At 36.6% G+C, this 23347-nt stretch overlaps 1 protein-coding gene across 4 annotated transcripts in view; it reads right to left on the bottom strand.

Annotated features, from left to right (window-relative positions):
• MTHFD2L (methylenetetrahydrofolate dehydrogenase (NADP+ dependent) 2 like) overlaps positions 1–23347 on the bottom strand; it is a 133104-nt gene that overhangs the window by 77274 nt on the left and 32483 nt on the right. For all 4 annotated transcript variants that reach the window (XM_061191469.1, XM_061191471.1, XM_061191470.1 and 1 more), the window contains 2 exons: positions 13664–13816; positions 12188–12295 (listed from right to left, as the gene is read on the bottom strand). In XM_061191469.1, the coding sequence (XP_061047452.1) occupies positions 12188–12295; positions 13664–13816 (261 nt within the window). The remainder of the gene's footprint in view (positions 1–12187; positions 12296–13663; positions 13817–23347) is intronic.

The raw sequence follows: 23347 nt of genomic DNA, 5'->3' as shown, positions 1-23347 counted from the left end.
AACAGAATAGCACTAGATGGATAAGAGAAGCCTGAGTTCTGTTTTTGGACAAATGCCTCTGGAGGCCTAAAGATTCTGAATTTGAACATGTATTTCTTTCTCTCTCCATAAGCTGCAATTACATCTTTTTTTTTTAATTTATTTTTTATTTTTGGCTGCATTGGGTCTTCGTTGCTGTGTGTGGGCTTTCTCTAGTTGTGGCGAGCGGGGGCTGCTCTTCCTTGCAGTGCATGGGCTCTAGGCACGCGGGCTTCAGTAATTGTGGCACGTGGGCTTAGCAGTTGTGGCTTGCAGGCTCTAGAGCGCAGGCTCAGTAGTTGTGGCGCACGGGCTTAGTTGCTCCGCGGCACGTGGGATCTTCCTGGACCAGGGCTCGAACCCGTGTCCCCTGCATTGGCAGGCGGATTCTTAACCACTGCGCCACCAGGGAAGCCCTACATCTTTAAGCATAAAACAGACAAACAAAAAACAAAATGCACAGAGCCAAAACATATGTGATGAAAATAGCTGTTATATAAGAATTTACTACACGTCTAGCACTGTTCTAGTACTTTACACGTATTAATTCATACAATCTTCACCAAACACTGTAAGCGTATTTTTATGAGGTAGAAACTAATATTATTTACATTTTTATAAATGAGAAAACCGAGAAAATACAAAAAGCCCATTAATTTGTCCAAGGTCATGAAACTATATGAGTCAGAATTCAAATTTATTTAGTTCAGCTCTAGTGGCCAAGCTCCTAGTCACTTCACTACACAGCCTCCGCCCTGAGCAGAAAGGAAAGGAACCATTGGAGTTCACAGTTGTAAAATCAGAGCTGAGAAACACTATGTTTTCACTTTGGTCAGCAGAATAGCATTTCTGGGATTATCATCCTGACTCTTTCAGGAGGCCAGTGTGGCATCTTGGATGACACTTCTTTTTCCTTAGGGATAAAGTCTGCCTTTAGATCTCACCTGGAACACACTGGTCGTACTAATAAGACAGCATCTGACAGAAAACACATGTGTCTCTAACACAAAAAGGACATTTTCAGCTTTAATTTTTACCTCTTGTAAAATAATCAAGAGCTAATTTCCCCAGATCTTAAAACAATACTGTACTCTCTTGGCTCCTGAATTCCATCTACTATAAGTTTTCTGTTTCAACTTCAGCTGTTTTTTCTTTGTTTAAATAACTTTAGATATAGTTACAGAGTACTCAGATCTAAGCCTTCTTTTCATGCTTAAAATGGGCCAGACTTTAATCTGGTATCTGGTCAAGACCTGGCTGGTTTGATTTGCTGTTTATCAGTCTTTCAGTTATCTTCCAAACATCTTGGGTCACTAGGTGGATGACAACTAAGGAATATGGTTTCACGTTTAGTTACTCAAATACCGTTTCAATTTCACTCCTTTTAAACATCTCGATCTATCTCTTTTGTGAGAAAGAGTATTAGGAAGGACTTACTGAATCTTGACCACCATTGTCTCTAGATAGTTAAAAGATCTGCCCCTGGTTTCAGCCAAAAATTACTGAATTGAAATCATGGATTCATTCATTTAACATAGACAACATATAAATGAGCAAATACATATATAATAAAAAGTTTGCATAGAAATAAATGCTATGAAGAAAAAAGCACAGAGTAAGTAAACAGAGTAATAGCATAGGTGCTACTTTGTTAAGGTGGTCAGGGACAGCCTGGGGAGGTAACATTTGAACAGAAACCAGAAGGAAGTGAGGAAATAATTATGTAAATAACTTCCAAAAAGAGCATTCTAGGCCGAAGGAAAACCAAGGGCAAAGATCCTGACACGTGAGCATGTATGACATGTTCTAGGAAAGCAAAATGCAGGTGTGGCTTGGAGGGCAGTGATGAAGGTAAGAATGGTAAAAAATGAGTAAGGAGAGGCAGCCCAGGTAGGATCACATAAGATCTTGCATATCGTAGTAAGGAATTTGGATGTTACTCTGGTGTTTTATTGTTTTGAGTGTTATGGGAAGCCACAGATGATTGAGACACACCAGTTAGAAAACAGACTGCACGCGGGAGATGGGACAAGGGTGGAGGCGGGAAACTGTTTTGTAAATTTTATGGTGTGAGATAACGGCTGTCTGAACTAAGGTCTTATTAGTGAAGATGGTGAGATCATGGGTATATTTGACACAGACTGTTAATGGATAAGACATGGGGTGTGAGAGAAAGAAGTCAAGGATGGCCTGAGCAACTGGGTGAATTGATGGCACCATTTACTAAGACAGGGAAGACTAAGGGAGTAAAATTAAGAGTGAAGGTTTGTATATGGTAATTTCGAGATGCCTACTGACCATCCAAGTGGAGTTGTCAAGTGGGCAGTGGTTATATGGGTCCAGAGTAAGAGGTGACACAGGCGGTATTTAAAGCTATGAGGCCGGAAAAGATTGACTAGGGAATGACTCTGGAACAGGAAGGGAAGCCCTGGGCTCATTCCCATGCTTTGAGTAGTCTTCCTCAGTTACCCTCACTGCATTACATTCTTCTATGGAGCTTCCTAAAAAATACTGATACTCAGATCCAACTCATAAAGACTCTGATATGATTGTTCTGTGTTGGGCTTAGGTGGCTACATTTTTAAAAGCCCCCAGATGATTACAGTGGACAGCTAAGTTTGAGAAACACTGGTTTAGAATTTGGGAAGAAGAGAATGACTCAAAAACTGAGAATGAGAAGAAACGTCCAAGTGAGATCAGAGAAATGCATGTCAATGGTAGCTTTGATCTATGCTAAACAATAAGAGAAACAACCCTATAAAATATGGCCATTTCATTAAATTAAAAAGCATGTTATAAATATTACTCAGTCCATTACATAGTTCCCTGCTTATAAGTAATTTTAGGAGAAAATATTTTTTGGTCTTAATATCAGAAAATATTTTATTTATCCTGAGCATGTGTTTCTTTTTTTTTAATCTTTATTGGAGTGTAGTTGATTTACAAAGTTGTAGTTATAGTTTCAGGTGTACAGCAAAGTGAATCAATTATACATATACATATACCTACTCTTTTTTTTTAGATTCTTTTCCCATATAGGCCATTATAGAGTACTGAGTAGAGTTCCCTGTGCTAGCAGGTTCTTACTAGTTATCTATTTTATATATAGTAGTGTGTATATGTCAGTCCCAATCTCCCAATTTATCCCTCCCCACCTTATCCCCTGGTAACCATAAGTTTGTTTTCTACATCCGTGACTCTATTTCTGTTTTGTAGCATGTGTTTATTTTTAATCCTAAAGATACTTACTTGGGTAACTAGTCATCTTTTTTTCCTGCCTAAAAGCTCACAGGATGAAATTAGTAACCCTATCACAGGAAGTATAGTTTAGACTCAATTAAATAAATGCACCAAACACATATTCAGTGTGCTTGGCAGGGGAAAATATCCATGAAGATTTAATGATATGCCTATTTTTAATAGTAGCTTTATTCTTGGCTCCATTTTAGTTCCAGGCCTTGCTTCCCCTTTTTCTTAACTATTTCTCATTTGCATTGTGCTTCATATATTGTTGTGGACCACCTTAAATACTTTTTAGAATAAATGCACTATAATAGCTTATATGAACTGAACACTGAGTTCTAGGGAAATGCAGGAACAGAGTGTGCACTCGGGCAATATGATAGAGAGCCTATTCTCATTAACACTAGGCTCTCCTGCTCCAGCAGTCAATCTTCACCCATCAAGACTGCAACTATGGTGTGAACAAGTTGCCAGTTATAAATGAAAATAATGTCTTTGGAGTCTTATATTTTTAGCATTATTCTCCTATTAATAGGGATAAAATGTGTTAAATCATCCACATGAATCAATTCCCAGGTGACCAAATTCCTCATGGTACCAAACTGCCAGGTCAGGGTTGATGGTAGTATTCCTGATTGTGAAACAGATTTTATGTGTATATATATATATATACATAACGAACTAAATTTTAAAGCAATCAGACCCTCCCAAATCTTAGCCAAAATGAGGTAGTCAGCTCAGTCATGGGATAAGGGGCATGAGCCAAAGTATTGCCCTTTCCTTTCTAGTTGTTTTGGCTGGGAGATGTATGTATGAGGTCTATTTGTTAAGCTTTATATAATTTTTACATTTATTTCTTCTTTCCAAGATTAACAGATGAAAAGAAACTCAGGAATCTTATTACAAAGTCTTATTCTGCAAACTTGCTTAAAAGACCATAGACTAAGGCTAAATAAGTATTCTCAAGGTTCTGAATTCATTCTCTGTGTGGAAAAAGGCTAGACCTCTGGGGTATATTAGTACAAATTTAGCAAATATATAGATACAAATATGACAACTATAAATACAAATATATATACACACACACACATATATATATATGTTAATAATATTACTTCCCATAATAGTTTTAGGGGGGATAAAAACAACTTCCAGGGTCAAATACTAAAGACTTTTACTCTCTCAGAGATTTACAGTACTTACTATATTAAAGGTTATATTATATTACTATATTCACAGTCAAGATATGCATTTGATTTTGTTTAACCCAGATTTCCCAGACTTATTTGACTAATTTTTGTCCCTTAAAAAAAAAACTACACCCATTTAGAGAAACACACTCTGCAGGGTGTGGGCCATCTCAGGAGGTGAGAGGCCCCGAAATATGGGGTGGTTAGTTTTTATGGCCCGGGTAATTTCATAGGCTAATGACTGGGAGGATTATTCCAACTATTTCAGGAAAGGGGTGGAGATTTCCAGAAATTGGGCCACCTCCCACTTTTTGGCCTTTTTGGCTGGTCTCAGAACCATTTAAAATCCTGTGGTACATCCGTGCTCCTAAGAATACAGCTTATGAATAGCTGTATTAAAACTTTCATGAGGGCTTCCCTGGTGGCGCAGTGGTTGAGAATCTGCCTGCCAATGCAGGGGAGACGGGTTCGAGCCCTCGTCTGGGAAGATCCCACATGCCACGGAGCAACTAGGCCCGTGAGCCACAACTACTGAGCGTATGCTTCTGGAGCCTGTGCTCCGCAATAAGAGAGGCCGCGATAGTGAGAAGCCCGTGCACCGCAATGAAGAGTGGCCCCCGCTTGCCGCAACTAGAGAAAGCCCTCTCACAGAAACAAGGACCCAACACAGCCAAAAATAAAAATAAATTAATTAATTAAAAAAATAAACTTTCATGATACTCTTGGTCTACAAATAAAGAGAATTTATTCATTCATTTATTGAACAAAGACTTTTTGGAGAGCTATTATGTTAGATGCTGGAAATAAAATGGGAAGATAAAGAGATATGGTTTTCGCTCTTGTGGAGTTAATAGTGAGTATGATGAAAATTAATCAGATAATGACACAAATAAATGACAATCACAAACTGATAAATGTTGTGAATGAAAAGTTCTTCAATGTGTCTATGGTGGTGTGTGTGAGGGGGTGGGAGAGATTTTAAGAGAAGCCTACTTGAGGAAGTTCTATCTGATGTACTTACTACATATGTATAATAACACTGCTTGGCATTGACTTGATTTTTTTTAACTCATCAAATCATCATTTACCATTATGGTATGAATTATTTATTTTGTACAGAGTGAACTTTTTTCTTCTAGAGATTTTAGAAATTTTTAATAACTTAATAGAATATATTTTTATTTTTGTCTGTGAGGTGGGATTTTTTAGTTTGTAGTGAAGAGTAGTGACAGAAGGTAGACAATAAAAACATTCCATTGCAATAGTACAAAAGATAGGCATAAAAAGGTATAACATTCATGTATAACTGTAGTTAGAAATCATCCATTCCTTCCTACAACCAAGCTTTTTATCATAGAAAGCTCTCCTCCTTTGCAGCATTTTGCACAATTATAATGATTAATCATTCATACCTAATTGTTTGATGACTGTCTTTCCTACTAAACTGTAAGCTCAAGAGGACAGGGCAATATCTGATTTATTCACCATCATATTCCTATGCTTAGTGACAAAGAAATCAGCTCCTCTGTAAGAAGGCAGCACTACATGTCAGCAGCTCTAGAAAAAAAAAAAAGTCTAAACAAAATGATAGATTTTAAATGTTTTACTGGAAAAATGCTGTGACCTATTTCAATTAATGCTGTCAGCAATAACTTTCCTTCCCTTCCCAGTATCCTTAGGTCTCCTCTCCCCTTCCTGATGGTCACGAGGCATTCTCCTCTCCTGTGATCTGAATCTTGGGCGAAGGGGAGTCATAAGTTATACTTTTATATAAATGCCTATAATGTTAAAATATGAAGGAGTTAGTTTATAGTAAGTACCTAGCTACTTCTGTTCCCTCCTCCCCACTATATAGGGATTTTATTTTTCCATAAATGGCAGTATTTTATTTTAAATCCCTAGCCTGCAGTCTTATTTTCTACAATACAGGCACACAGGAAACACTAAATAAACTGTTATTGATTCACTGACTAGTTGCATTATTACATGCCAAGCCCTGTGCTAAATTTCAGAGATACAAAAAGCCTAAGACAAAATATTTGTCATTGAGCAGTTCATATTTACTATGTGTGTGTAGAAAAGGGGACCAGGTAGACAATCAATATGCAACAGGATTAGTATTGTGATGGCAGCACATATAACATGTAAAAGTTAGATTTGGTGCACATCTTGAAAGATGGGCTGGAGGTGAGAGGAAAGCAGGCGAGTGATGGGAAACAGCATTCCCTGCAGAGGGAACAGGGTATGTAATGGAAAGGAGGCCTGGAAGAGATGGTGTGTTTGGGGAACAATGTGCAGTTCTATGAAGCTTCAGCATAAGGTACCAGGGGGAACTCGATGGGATGAATGGCTGAAAAGGCTGGTGGAGCAGAAATGAATATCCTTACAAGTGATGCTTTGAATAATCAGGCTTATAGACATTAGAAAAGGGATGTTTTGTGCTGATAATTATGAAAAAAAAAATGCCTGGTACTTTGAGGTCATGAGGAAAGAGGGAAAATGAAAGGGAAAATAAAAAGATTTGGACTTCACTTTATATTTTAAATAGTGTTTAATGTTATTTTCAACAGGGCAACTAATAGTTCCAGCTGCCTGATGGGAGAATATGTGACATTTTTCCAAGTACAGTGCTTTCCAGATACTAGCTGGCTGAATTTCAGAGATGTGGAAAATGAAACAGTACTCCTACTATTCAACTTAGAAAATGAGACTACAACAAGCATTTGTTCTTTTCTATTGCTTTCCACTATGCAAACTCAAAGCTGTAATTCAGTAAAGTTTAGTCAACACAGAGGCGTCATAAAACATAATATCCCCAATATCTTACCACGAGCACTTCTACCTTAGGAGTAGTGGAATGGGAGGAGCAAAGACTATAAATGCTTGCCGTCCCCCTGCCCCTGTTTGACAATGGTTCATTCCACAGCGGCAGCAAAAGTCCCACTCCATTCCACTGGCAACAAGACTAAGAATCTCCGTCCAGGAGGCGTGATTGCTTTGCGCGACTCCTCTCTCTTGGGTGTTCCTTTCTGGCTCCTCTCTTTGAAACTTGAGAGCACCTGGTCCAACCTGGCACTGGGTTGAGCTTAATCACACATAACCACTCATATCACACTGCACTGCCTGGGACATCCATTCCTGTGTTACTACCTGAAGGCCCCTCCTGTAGGTGAGAGAGAATGCTCCCAGGCTGGCAAAAATGTTCATTTTCACAACTGGAGCCAATTTTCACAAAGGAAAGGCATCACACTGACAAAATATCTTGTGGTTTTCCATTTAGATAGGATGTCCCCTTGAATGAAAAATGCCTGATATATAGAAGTTGCAGCAGGTGGGCAGCTTGAGTGCAAAAGCTGAACACCAATGCGGAAGCTGTGCTTTGAGAAACACAGTGTCCTGAAGATGCAGTCTGTCATCTTCTGGAAACAGGGGGGACAAGTCTTTTTCACCCCTGTACCACACCCCCACCCCAGTGTTTCACAGAGGATACGTACTGAATGCCTACTACGTGAATGAAGTCAAGAGTATCCCAAAGGACTCTAAGCAAAATCAGCTAGCTGCTGACTCTTCCAAAATGCTCTTTTAAAAGTCCCAGCGGAGCCTGCGCGTCTGGAGCCTGTGCTCCGCACCAGGAGAGGCTGCGATGGTGAGAGGCCGACGCACCGCGATGAAGAGTGGCCCCCACTTGCCGCAACTAGAGAAAGCCCTCACACAGAAACGAAGACCCAACACAGCCATAAATAAATAAATTAATTTAAAAAATTAAAAAAAAAAAAAAAGTCCCAGCAACCAATGCCACTGCAATAGTACCCCAACCTTTTAGTTAAAAGGAGAAGCATGTTGTGGCCATTTAGGGGGATCTATTTAGATGACATGCCCTATGTAAGAATATAAAATAGGCAGAAAGGAATTTACTCTAAAAGAATTTGAAATAAAATCAGACTATATATTCCTTTGGTTATAATTAATACACATAATGCCTGGTCATTGTGGCACTTTGTTATCTTAAAGGAGAAAAAAAAAAAAAAACAAAAAAAATTTTTCAGAGGGGCTTCCCTGGTGGCGCAGTGGTTGAGAATCTGCCTGCCAATGCAGGGGACACGGGTTTGAGCCCTGGTCTGGGAGGATCCCACATGCCGCGGAGCAACTAGGCCCGTGAGCCACAACTACTGAGCCTGCGCGTCTGGAGCCTGTGCTCCACAAGAAAAGAGAGGCCACGATAGTGAGAGATTCGCGCACCGCAATGAAGAGTGGCCCCCGCTTGCCGCAACTAGAGAAAGCCCTCGCACAGAAATGAAGACCCAACACAGCCAAAAATAAAAATAAATAAATAAATTTAAAAAAAGAAAAAAAAAACTGTTTCAGAGAAACTGGAGAACTCTGTTTTACTCCATCAGGGTAAGCTAAACATAAAGACATTTTGCTAAAGCCAATAGTATTCAGTTTTCATTCTGAATACTGGAAGGTTAACTTACCTGGGCAGGTTACTACATACAAAGACGTTAAAAGAATACCAGTGAATTACAGGTGATCACAATGATATTCAAACATCCTAACAAGTAGTGGGGCTCATGAGAAGAGACTCCACTGTCAATCTCTTTATGTTTCCTCAATTAACCAAGGGCTTCCCTAAGCAAATTGAATGCTTTCTTAGGGATGCTGAATTTTATTTTGTGCCACTCAATATTTATCATTTCAATCACCCATACTTGCATATCATGCCCCCTCTGTACCCTGTCCCCCCACCCTACCACCACCAAGACTATAAGCTCTTGGAAGACAGGAACTCTCTCTCACTCTCTATAAAGTACATAGTGGCTTGAATGTCATGTCATCTTTAAAGCCTCCTGCGATGACATGTCCTCAGCAGAAGGTTATCTGCCTGCAGCATCCTGCTGTGTTGAGTATCAGCACTAATTCTTTACCTCAAGATTTTAGCACATTCTCAGTCCTCTAAATATTTCAAGCCCTTGAAGAATTAAAAGAAGCTCTTTCTCACAAAACAGCTGGGATCCATGTCCTAAATAATCAAGACTAAAAGCCAGCCCTGTGTAGACACATATTAATCAAGCTAAATTACAGTATCGCCATTTTTCTTCTAGTGCAATTATCTTTGGCTTTAAGACACAAATGAATCATTAGGGCTCTGAATCTTTTCTGGCAAAGAAGTACAGTGTGAGCTGAATGCTCAACATTCTGAGCGTCATCAGAACAAGTTCTATAGATATGAATTTGCCCAGTTAATCCTCCTTCATTATCTCCGTTAGCTAACAATGCACACGTAGTCACTGCACATCGTTACTGCTCTAGCAGACATGGACATTTGAAATATTAACCTTCCCACAGACTGCAAATCTTCAGTAAGCAGCTCTCAACAATTCATTATATTAATCACATATGTCACCATACTCCTATTAAATATGCATGAGATTAATAAACACCACCCATGTTGCGAACTATCCAACATCATTTTTAATACAATTTATTACCTTTTAGATACTGTAATTGTAATGGCACCTGGATGCCACTATAATAACTGTAAATTTAACCACCTGGCGTTTAAGTAACCAGTACTATATCTAATTCCAATTTTATTCAATTTCTAACATGCATTCAAGTGAAAATATTTTGTAACACAAAGTATAAAATATTTATAAAGTAAATGTGTTTTATGACATAGGACTATCTAATTTAAAATTGCATAAATAAGAGGTAAATTAACTTTCTTAGAATTAGGTATTTTATAGACAAATAATTCAAAATTGAAATTTATCAAGAAATTAGCACACAATATATTAATATCCACAAGAAAAAGTGCAATGTAAAGTATAATTCGGAATATTACGATGTCATATTTATAATCTAATATTTTATCAACTTTATAAATTCTATGTTTATGCAAATTATTACAACAAAGACTAGATTTGATCCAAATAAAAGCAAATATAAAACCTACCAGAAAAAGAAAATAAAATTTCAAATGAAGGTGAAAAATATATCATTGACCTTGGATTATGTTATTCTAAACGTTTTAGTTAGTATGGCCACAGATTATTAATTTAAGCATAATAATGGAAATAACAGTAATGGTCACAGTTCACACATACCAAGGGCTTACTTAACTTACTGTGTCAGGCACTGTGAAGACTGCTTTACATTCAGGTCTCATTCAATTTTCATAATAACCCAATGAAAGAGATAGTAATATTATCTGCACTTTACAAATGAGGGAAGTGGAGACTTACACAGATTAAATGACTTATCCAAGGATACCGGGCTTGGCAGGGGAGGGGTCTGACTTCAAGTCTATCCTCCCAACCAGACAGTCAACACCCAGCTCCCAGCTTTGTACACCACTTCCTTGAATGGCCTTGGGTAAGTCACTGAAGTCTCTAAAGCTCATTTCCTTTAGCTGCAAAATGTGAATATGAATATATTCCAGAATTATTGAGAATGAAATAAGATAGTTCATGAGAAAGTGCTGTGCAATTAACAGAGCTGCATAATGCTGCTTGTTATGTTATTGATGAGATAAGAAAATAATATGTTGAAAATGAAGAAAAAACTGCCTATTTTGGCTCTTGGTCAAAATCTTCCAACAAAAATGGTACACCTAGGTAAACTTTCCTGGTTGTTTTACCTTGCTTAACAGAAACTATTAAATAAAGGTAAATATGAATCAATATCTTTATTATACGCTAAGAGATAGATGAGCATTAACAGAGTAAGTTAGAAGTGAAAAGTTAAGCTAGAGATGCAACTTTGTAGATGGTTACCATGAAAAATATGTTGATACTACCAGATTTGGCCTTTCAAAGAGCTCTACAAAACTAAGGCTTTTTAAAGTTACTTTGAGTCACTATCAGGCCCTAGTTTACTATGATCCACATACACATTTTGATTTGTTGCAATATTTAAGTCCTTAAGTCCAGGCAGGAAAAAACAATTCAAACTCTAATAATTTATCATTTTAGATAAGTGATATGTTATCATTGGCCTTCTTTTTCCTTAGGGCTTTGTGGCTTAAAAAAATATTTCATATGCATTACATCAACCAAGATCATAAAATTAGTACAGTTGACCCTTGAACAACGAGGAGGTTTGGGACACCCACCCTCTGCACAGTCGAAAATCCACCTGTAACTTTACAGTCAGCCCCTGGATTTATGATTCCACATCCATTGATTCAACTAACCACATATTATATAGTACTGTAGTATGTATTTAGTGAAAAAAAAAAATCTATGTATATGTGGACTTGCGCAGTTCAAACCCGTGTTGTTCAACAGTCAACTGTATTTGAAAATTTGAGATCAGGAAACTGGAGTTCACCAAGGTTAATAATGGTAAAAAAAAAACATCCAAACTTATATCTATACATTGGTGGTGTGTTTTAGGGGCATGGTGTGTATGGGTATACAGATATCTATCAACATGTGATTTTTATGCATCTAGTATGTATCTAGCCTTTCTACCCTTCTAAATGTCTATATCTTTAATGATATAAAGGAAGTATATATAGCCAAAGGAAAAAGTAGGAACAAAGGGGCCACATTTTTCCAGTAATTCTTTTATTCATTGTCAAGGTGCTCATGTCATTAGATAGGGAATAAAGGGAAACCTTTATTTGCAGAAGCCCACAAATATTCTACGTCACATTTTCAAACACATTTACTTGATGATTGTAAGAAGTGAGAAAATTGTAAGAGTACATAGAGTCTCCAGGTTGCCCTTACCTCCTGGCCGTTCGTGCTCTCCATCAGTGTGCAAAAGCATGGCGATGGGCATCCCTGCATTCTTGGATCTTCCAGCCACAACCACATTTTTTCCAAATGTTTCAATTCCTTAAAACAGAGTTTGATTTAAATGAAGAATACGCAACAAGAAGCAAAGTAAACATCTCAACAGCCAACTGCAATATTCTTTAAAATCTTCTAATTAAATTTGAATTATTTTGTGGCTTGTCTATAATGTTCCCACATTCTCTATTTATAAATATTTCTTTTTATAATTCTTGGATCCATCATGTTCCCTCTCATTATGGCCTCATTAAAAAATCACAGACATTTTCAAGCTTCCATTAAATTAGTTTTAAACATTAAAATTCATATGAAGAGTTAGAAGTGTGGAGACAAAATTATTAACTACTAATCACAAAGCAAGCAAAGTGCAAGGTCAAGATTAATTGGCAATCAAACTCTGAGCAAATCTAGGACAAAATGAAGTGGGGGAAAAAAAGTATTTTTCACAAAACTCATGCACTTTATTCTATAGGAGAGAAGCATTAAATTTATGGACTTAGAAAGGTCTGAAAGATAAAGCTTACAGATTTAACACACTTAACCTCTTTGGGGCATAGTACCTTCATAAGTAAAATGAAAAATTTAGAATTAAGGTTTTTCTAAGTACTAACATTCTAAGAGTATAATTCTAGGATCTGCTTTCCCTTGGAAATTCTCTCCCTCAGTTAGAAAAGAGAAGATTAGCAGGAGGAGATGCTGCCAAAAATGTAAGAGACAGTGATGAAGGCAGGAGAACTATCGAGGGTCTTTGAGAGCATTATTGTATTTAGAGCACAATTCAAGGGCAAGTGTTTATAATGAAAACCTAGGTCATTAGAGATGGTGCAAAATGTTCGGCACATTTTTTTTTTTAATAAATTTATTTTATTTATTTATTTTTGGCTGCGTTGGGTCTTCGTTGCGGTGCAGGGGCTTCTCATTGTGATGGCTTCTCTTGTTGCAGAGCACGGGCTCCAAGAGCGCAGGCTTCAGTAGTTGTGGTGCACGGGCTTAGTTGCTTTGCGGCATGTGGGATCTTCCAGGACCAGGGCTCGAACCCGAGTCGCCTGAATTGGCAGGCGGATTCTTAACCATTGCACCATCAGGGAAGCCCAGCACATTTTGTTTTTAAAAGTAAGGAGAAACATAATACATTTTGAAAAATGTACATCAAAATACCTTCAGCTTATAGTTTTAGAGTAGGGAGATAAACTTTCTATTTGGAAAATTCACTCCCTGAAAGGTGAAACAGCAGTTTCTTGTAACCTGGCATGTGTTCTTCATTTTATCTTATTTCCGATTATTCTTTGACTTCCGTAACTTTATATATTCCTGTAGATTGAAGTTTAGTGCTTATTTTCTTTCACTCTCTTTCAAGGCAATGTGCAAATGCTCATTTTGGCACTTAGCACCCATGTCCCATAGACCAACCTGTTCGTTGGATAATTTCCCAAACAGCACTAGCAGTGGCAGGTATGAGAGAATGCTGATCCAGGCATAGTCTTCCAATGTTAATAATATGAAATCCATCTACGTCTTTTTCCGGGGCAATTCCATTGCATACTGTCCGTTCATCCACATGGTCTGAAAAGTAAATAAAATTGATTTAATTTTACAATTGTTATCTATTTGCAAGTCTGGAAAATTAAATTGGAGGGCCTACAGCCAGATCACTTACGGTTCAGCTTTAGTTAAGATATAAAATCATTACTCTATTCCTTTTATTGCCATGAAAATAGTAAGCCAAACTGCTCTTGACCAATGGCTGTAATTAACTGCTGTAAGAGTATATGCAAGTACAGGGCCAGAAGTGGCTGGCCTGGTAAAAGGGAAAAATCTGTGAAATCAAACAATACCAATGAGATCTGGGAACAGTCAGATGATAAGGCCTTGCCTCTATAAGTTTGCATATTTAAATGTATGTTTTTCCTATACAAGATAGTTCCACGAATAGGCTTCTGTTGAATATTGTTAGCATTACAGATTAAAAGGGCTTTGGTAGTGTTAAAAATAGCCATGACATCATTAATGCCTAGCTTCCTCCCAAATGACATAATAGAACAGCAAACACACACACACACACACACACACACACACACACACACACACCACACACATCATTCCCCTGAAGCATTATTACATTGAAATCCAAAATATCATTAGGTTTCCTTTATGAAAGGAAAAGAACATAACTTGAGTAATGAACTAATCAAATGAGATATGAGATGCCAATCGTCTCATTTTGAAAAGTAGTAAGTATAGAAATATAAAATAGGCTCTTAATACTACTCTATGCACAGTAGCTTAGGTTACCCTAAATCCAACAATTAACCCACATTCCTAAAATATTAAAATAAAGGTATATTTGCTACAGAAAAGTTTCCTTATGCATTACACAATGAATGAATGCCATTTAGAAATAATTTTTTAAAACATTATCAATGCCCAAGTTCAAACAGTTTTCAAAGAGACATGCCTTATGTCTCAGATCTTTTATATCCTAAAAGTGACACTACTGCCATCTTACTTTAAATAGATCCAATTTGCCATTGCTAGGCTACCAAATCATTTACATATATAAAAGTCATAATATGAATCATATTCAAATAGAAATTGGGTCTTTGGAATATCTCTCCGATGACTAGTTTGTCACTTTCAATAATTGTATTCATTCTATAATGTCCTAGCAGAGTAAGCCTCCATCTGTTTTCTCTGAAGATAGAAGATGATTATACAAGTTCTAGCAAAATTTTTTTTTAGAATTACATATTTAACTTACTATTTGAGGACAAAAATAGTGGTTCCTTTTTAAATCTGGTTGATTATGATGATGATGATGATGATGATGATGGTGATGATTCAGTTTTTAGACACCTACCACTCATGCAGAAGCTTCATGCCATGGATATTTCTTACAACAAAATCAAAAGCTTTGTAAATAAAAAAAGAAATAACTGTAATTGAACCCTCCATTATTGAGTTATGGCTTAAATTAGTTCATTTCTAAATTCAAAATTGGCTACTGTATGTATGGGCCAATAATGTATTGAAAGAATTCAACAAAGGTTCTTTTGTAGATTTTGAGAGCCATCCTCTTACCAAATAAGTCTGAACTATACTGAATTTCGCAGTCTACTGGTCTGTGCTGTTTTACTCACTAAAAATAACATTAACTTGTAATGAACAATTCATCTCACACAATAGCTGAAATACTCAGGAAGAAATGTAAGCATCTGAACATTTGGGGGCAAGCACTAGAAACTGGCAACTATAGACCTGCCCTCTAACGTAATTCTTAAAACTTCAACTCAGATCTTCATTTCAGAACAATTTTATCTTAAGTTAATTAAGTAATTTTTGTTTAAAAGACAGATGTGTGGACATATAAAAGGTGTGATGTAGTGAACACATGAAAACTGATTATTAATGTGCTTACTATTTAATCTGAAAGGAAAAAACCTATATGAGTAGATTAAAAATGTTAAGATCATAAAAATCAAGGACACCAATTCATACATCATTTTTATGTAATTCTATGTTATCTCAGGAGTGGATTAAATCTCACATACATCCTTTGCCAGGAAAGATGTACCTTTCATTATGTAACCTACAGTGTATGGAAATAATATGAGTTAGTATATCTTACACTCAAACAGTGCTTTATAATGTTCATGTTACCACCACATAGGTTTCCCCTTTGGTCTTCATAGTTACTGAGGGCTAAGACAGAAAAGGTATTATCTTCATTTTAAAGATGAAGCTCAAAGATTTTGAGACTCAGCCAATCTCAAACTACTACTAAGAAGAGGGGTCCAGAATTAAAATCCACATCTGTTTGCCCTAAAACCAGTTTTTCTTTCTGTGTTATACAGAAATCATAAATATTAATCAATCTTAAATATCACTCAACAATTAATATCAGCAAGGGCCCCTGTCCCTTCTAATCAAGACATTTTGATAATCCTAAAATATCCCAAGGAATGCACTGTTTCTTCTAGACCTCCAAAAACAACAGTATTTTTGGATTAACTAACATGTATCTAAATACATGCAAAAAAGCATCAAACATTTTATAGCACCTTTTGTTAAATGAGTAAGAGAAATAAATACATTTCATGCTTTTAACTGACTGCTACTGAAAGTCCCCTGATGTCTCATCCCTGGGGCCCATGACTTGAAAAGAAGAAACAATCATGAGCCTCAATAGCATTAATTTTTTCACAATGGTTATAAAACATTTTTCATTCATAGAATACATTGGCAAACAACTAACCATTTAATATCTTACCCAAATGAACGGGAAAACTGGCATTATTCACTTTGTGAGTGTGTGTTTTTCCCATCTACTTAATATTATGAGAAGTCATTAAATCATGCCAGGAAAAAAAAGTCATCAAATTGAATTCATAATACCACAATAGAACAGTTCAGGGAATGTCTTTAGGGGCCGCACTTTAGAACTACAACATTGAATATATATTTCTGTGATTTATTTATAATATGTTTCATTGCCTTTGGACAAGTAACAACAACAACAACAAAAAGACAACAAACAAATTACTGGTTTATTTCCATCCAAGGATTTTCACGTTACTGTTCAAAAGTACCTCTTTCCACTTCCCCAATGCCTGTTGGATAAGGGCAAGCTCATGAGCAGAGTAAATATGTTCTTTAGCTTGATTATATCTTTTGTCCTATACTTCCCTCCCTCCAAGTGCCCCATCCCTTTTCCTACCATCATTATGACACATCCTTACCTCAAGTCACACCAATCTGTGTCCCATTCCCAAGCCCTTAACATTAATTTTTGCATTTCTACGTTCTTGCTCATGATTATTTTTCCATTACTAATTCCTTCCTCCCTGTTGTTTCACATCCTATTTATTCTTCAATATATTGATCCCTTCTCAGCTGTTCCCTCATCACAAAGTGAAATGATACTTTTTATCTCTTCTGGTCCCCATAGAACTACTATAAAAAGCACTTACCACATTACTTCAGTTGTTGATCACGTTAGTTATTTAAGTATCTCTCTTACTTATGAGTGTGAGCCTTTTAGGGCACAGACTTTGTCTGATTAAACTGATTCACCCATAGCCTTCTCCAACTCAGTTGATGGCAATTCCATCCTTCTGTGTTATATAGAAATCATCCTTACTTGCCAGAAAAACCTGGAGACATTCTGAACACCTCACTTTCTTTCACATGCAACATCCAATCAATTAAAAAATCTGTTGGTTCTTCCTTCATAAACGTATCTAGCCCTTCACTAGCCTCACCATGTCCACTCTGGTTTGAGTGGCCATTATCTCTCCTGTGAACTCTTGCAACAACTAATTCTCCTAGCTAATTATTTGCTTCTATATTTGCATCCATATAATCTATTCACAAAATAGCAGAGGTTATTTTTTTTCCACATCTTTATTGGAGTATAATTGCTTTACAATGTTGTGTTAGTTTCTGCTGTACAACAAAGTGAATCAGTGATATGTATACACATATCCCCATATCTCCTCCCTCTTGAGCCTCCCTCCCACCCTCCCTATTCCATCCCTCTGGGTCATCACAAAGCATCGAGTTGATCTCCCTGTGCTCTGCAGCAGCTTCCCACTAGCCATCCATTTTATAGCTGGTAGTGTATATATGTCCATGCCACTCTCTCACTTCATCCCAGCCTCCCCTTCCCCCCACCCCTGCCCGTGTCTTCAAGTCTGTGTTCTCTACGTCTGCGTCTTTATTCCTGTCCTGCCACTAGGTTCATCAGTAACACTTTTTTAGATTCCATATATATGCATTAGCATACGGTATTTGTTTTTCTCTTTCTGACTTACTTCACTCTGTATGACATAATCTAGGTCCATCCAACTCACTACAAGTAACTCAATTTTGTTCCTTTTTATGGCTGAGTAATATTCCATTGAATATGTGTACCACATCTTCTTTATCCATACATCTGTTGATGGACATTTAGGTTGATTCCATGTCCTGGCTACTGTAAATAGTGCTGCAATGAACATTGGGGTACATGTCTCTTTTTGAATTATGGTTTTCTCAGGGTATATGCCCAGTAGTGGGATTGCTGGGTCATATGGTAGTTCTATTTTTAGTTTTTTAAGGAACCTCCATACTGTTCTCAAATGCATGTCTGCTTACACCACTCTTTTCCTCAAAACCCTGCTCTTCTTGCTATTCCTCTAACATATCAGGTATTTCCCACCTTGGTTATTGCTCTTGTGTCTGCCTGGAGGCTTTTCAAAAAAACCTGCCACTTTGGCTAAATCCCTCTCTTCTTTCAAATCTTTGCTTAATTTCCACATTCTCTGTAAGGACTATTTCAACCACATTATTTTAAAATGTAAGTTCCATATCTGATAATGTTGAAGTTGTTTACATTGGACCAAACTTCTCACAGGAAACAACTGTAAACATTGGAAAAATTATATTAAAATAGAAGTATCAAGAATGTATCATACAATACAGAGAATATAGCCAATATTTTGTAATAACTGTAAATGGAATGTAAAATGTAAAATTTTAAAATTAAAAATAAAAAAACACAGCTATCTGACTCTGGAGAGTTACTAGAAGCAGACAGATTTGGAAGAGAATGGACATCTGAAAGGAATATCACTGAAAGTGTTTCCATTTTGGAGGTTTTTCTAAACAAAGGACAGTTAGAATTTGGATAGAAATCTGCAGTCTTACTTGCTTGAGGAATCAAAGGACAAAGTTTGGGGCTACTACAGAAACTGGAAATTGAAGGGATATACCCAGGAAAAGAGAAAACCACAGAGGGGAGACTCAACTTGTGTCTATAAATTCTTCCCAAATCTCTGACTGACCCCTGAACAACACACACAAGAGGCAAACTCCAAGCAGCCCATCTAACACTAAGAGAACTAAACAGAATGCAGCTGTGGCTCACCAAGGGCAAAGCAAAACTTAAAGTCCTCAATATGACAGGCATTCACAAAAAAAAAAAAAAAAATTACAGTTAACATTATACTTAATAATGGAATACTGAACCTTTCCCCCAAGATCAGAAGGTGGCAAGGGTGTCCACCCCCACCATTTCTATTCAGCATTTTATTGGAGATCCTAGCTGGTGTAATAAGATAAGGAAAATAAAAAAGAGTTCTAAAGATCAGAAAGGAAGAAGTAAAACTCTCTAGCCACTCTAATGGTTGTTTATGCAGAATATTCTAAAGAATATACAAAACAACAGAACAAAAAATAAATAAAGTGAATTTAGCAAGATCACAGAATACCAAGTCAATATACAAAAAAAATCAACTGTATTTCTGTATAGAAGCAGCAACTACTAAAAAATGAAATTTAAATAATTCTATTTACAGAAACAGATCAGAAAATTCTTAGGAGTAAATTTTAAAATTGGGGGCATGATTTTTATAATGAAAACTACAAAATGTTTCTGACAGATGACCTAAATAAATGGAGGGTGTACCATATTCATGTATTGGAAGACTCAATAATATTAAGATGTCAATTCTTCCAATTTGATCTATAGATTCAATGTAATCTCAATCACAATCCTATGAGGGTTTTTTTGGTAGGAGTTGACAAACTGATTCTAAAATTTATATGGCTATGCAAAGGACTTAGAATATCCAAAGAAATCTTGAAAATGAGCAAAAAGGACTTACAATACCTGACTTCAAGACTTGCTACAAAGCTACAGTAATCAAGACAGTGTGGTGCTAGTGTAGGGATAGACAAATAGATCAATGGAACAGAATAGAAAGCCCAACTTTAGACTAACACTTATACAGTTATTTGACTTTTTACAAAGTTGCCAAAAGCAATTCAATGGGAAAAAGAAAGTCTTTTCAACAAATAATACTTGAACAATTTGATAACCATACAGAAAAAAAACAAACTGAGCCACAATCCCTACTTCATACTGTGAAGGAGAAAATTTGCCACACCAAAATGTGTCTCTTTGGCATGAGGATTTCATTTTACCTCCCCCTTAACTGCCTAAAGAATTTAGATAAAAGACCTGTTCCCAGAATAGAGGTATCACCAGAGATCACCTGCAAAGAATATGGGCTAGGTTGCTGGGGGAAACTCTAGGCAGGACCTAGAAATCAGAATCCACTCTGTGCCCCACTATCTCTTCACGGCCCAGCAAATATTTGTCTACTAAACATTTGCTTTTCCACCTCCAGGTGAATTGCCTGCCTCCCCTTTAAGTCCGAAGCCTAGCTGTTAAGAGAAGATGGGGAATGTAAGGAAAAATGTGCATGTTTGGAGTACTTTATTTGTCTGCCACAGAAAAAAGCAGATCTAAAATAGGGATTAACAGAATTTTAAAAATTTCAGAAGGGCTGGGAAGGGCTCTCTGAGCCACTGGCATTTAAGCTAAGACCTGAAGGTTGGGAAGAAGTCAGCCCCCGTATGTTTGAAAGATAACCAATGTAGTTAAGAGGTCAAAGGCTAAACCCTATTCAAGTAATAAAATGTGCATTTTTCTAGCATGTCCTTTGTATAATAAATACTATAAAATAAAAATATAACATTCCTGAACATCCCCCGAACATCCCAATCCTCTTTACCATGCTCTACTTTTTCTTTTTTCCCATAGCATATCAACTTCTAATAGATATACAGTAATTACTTATTTATTGTGTTTATTTTTTGTTGTCTGTCTCTCCTACTACTCAGCAAGGGCAGAACTTTCTGTCTTCTTTTTTTTTTTCATTGATGTATTCCTAGCACAAATCACAGTGCTTGGAAATTTGTTGAATAAATGACTACAATTACCCTTGATTTATAAATGAAGAAGCTGAGACAAATGAGTGGAAACCTGCAGACAATTAGAATAGACTAATATAAGGAAAAGATGTCTGATCCTTCTACAACCTCTGACATCCATCTTTTTCAAATACAATGAAAAACCAAAATGCTTTCATTAAAATTTTGATTTGTCAATAGCTGCATCTACATTATTAGATATTTGGCACCTTTATATCCTCCGATATAAATTTAATGTAAAAGATTCATGTCTGTTTGTTTTTCATTTATTTCTTCCTTTCAGGACTTGAAAAATAAGAAATCTCAGGCAAAGCTTTATGCTGATACATTAAAGTCCACACTCAGAACAAGTGTAGACAAGGCCTCTGAAAATTCACTCATTTATTCACTCAATAAATATTTATGTATTTATAATATTTAAATATTTATTGTCTACCATGTGCCTGGCACTGTTCTAAGGGTTTAGGATATATAAGCTAACCAAACAAACAAAACTCTTAACCTCTGGAGCTTACATTCTAAAGGAATAAAGATCTGCCTAATCAAATTATTTAGCTGCAGCCTCTTAATGAGTTAATTATTTTCTAGGAGTAAATGAGAGATATACTTTTGGAAGCTGTGTTCACTGTTCTCAACCCAATATATAAGTTACACCCTCTGGGTTCTACATCAATGTTTCAAGACAGAAAATACTTATCAGGTCTTACCACTTACCCAATATCATTTTAGAACTGTTTCATCATCAAGGGGTAAGAGGACAAAAAGGGAATGGGAAGTGACTATTATCTCACTGTATTACTCTACCCCCAAATCTGAGAAAACAATAGAGCTTGGAGGTGGAGCGGGAGGTGTTCTCTAGGTCAGAAAGGGGTGGATCTGGCCCTTTACCCTTCCTTAGCCTCTTTCTCCTATAGCCACGAAACTACGAGGACATCCCTAGGCAGGCTTACTTCATAGGCTATTAAAAAAAGTTAATGAAGTGGGAACCTACACATCACGCGATGGTTGCTACCTTTGACCCTTAGAGTTTCTTGAGTCATATGAAGAGTAGATGGAGATCCAAAAATTGCCTTATTTTTCAGAAGTAGTGTTGAAGACACCCTGGTTTATTAAGCCCTTGGATTCCTAGACACTATACACAGTGACTTCTGTCAAATACATTGTACTAAACTTGAAGCAGTGTCTATTCCATAGAGGAAACAGTTGGATAAATGAGCATGTCTATTCTGATGAGCTTCTTTTACACAAAAGGGAAAAGAAGAGATGCTGTGTTTTAGGGACTTGCTTGCAAACTTCTCAAGGACAGTGAGTCTCAAATTGTTTTCTAACTACCCCTTTCCCCTAGTGACTATCACAGACACATATATATGAATAGATTGGATTCTAGGTAAATATTTTTTGAACTGGTAAATGAACAAAGAGCGTCAGAGAGCAATCATACAAATACTTCTCTGGAAAGACTTTCTACAAAGAAATACCCAGATGTTTCAAAGGGCCTTTTGATTTTGGTAAATTCTTTATCAAAGCTGAACGCACTCAAAAATACATGAGGATATCATGATAAAGAAAAGAGAAAAATATGAAAAAGAAAAGAAGTAACTATTGTTGATCCAAGAAATTCCAGATTTTGAAGATACTTTGAAAAGTAAATAATCTCAAGTTACATGATATAGTATGTTTATGATAGCAACTGCTCATAAAGACGTAATTATATAGATCTGAGTGACTAAAATAACTCTTGGGATGGTTTCCATCTGGAAATGAATAGGAAGACACACATATGGCTACAGGGACCTACCAATCCCACTGATAGGTAAATCATATCAAAATGATTTACTCAGCTTTCAGTATAAACCATTACACTTTTTTTTTTTTTTTTTTTAAACCACTGCTTGCCTGATGCTGCCATCATGTGGTTTTCATAAACCACAGCAGGAGAATTTTCCATTTTGTTCCCCCACATCCCCACATAAATTCTCTGATAGAAATGTTACCTATGAGAAAATTTTTTTAAGTAGATAAATGATATTGTGGGGACGCCTTTGTTTCTATATTAACACTAAAATCATGTTAGAGAGGATTTGAATAAAATATTGTTTAAAATCTGGACCTTTTTCTCTGCATAAACCTTAAATGCATAAACTGGTTGAATGGCTTGTGACACGATCTCAATATTGGTCCAAGCACAATTGAATTTTAAATTATTAATTAGTTATTTTTCATAATAAGCTAGATATATGCAAATCCACCACCCCAAACAAAAGTTATGGACTTGACACTAGTCTATATTTAATCATATATTTTGCCCATGAACCCACCTCATTTCCTGCTCCAGCCTTA

This window comes from Eubalaena glacialis, chromosome 5 (genome assembly GCF_028564815.1).
Source record: "Eubalaena glacialis isolate mEubGla1 chromosome 5, mEubGla1.1.hap2.+ XY, whole genome shotgun sequence".
NCBI lineage: Eukaryota > Metazoa > Chordata > Mammalia > Artiodactyla > Balaenidae > Eubalaena > Eubalaena glacialis.
This window is presented reverse-complemented; position numbering and strand designations above follow the sequence as displayed.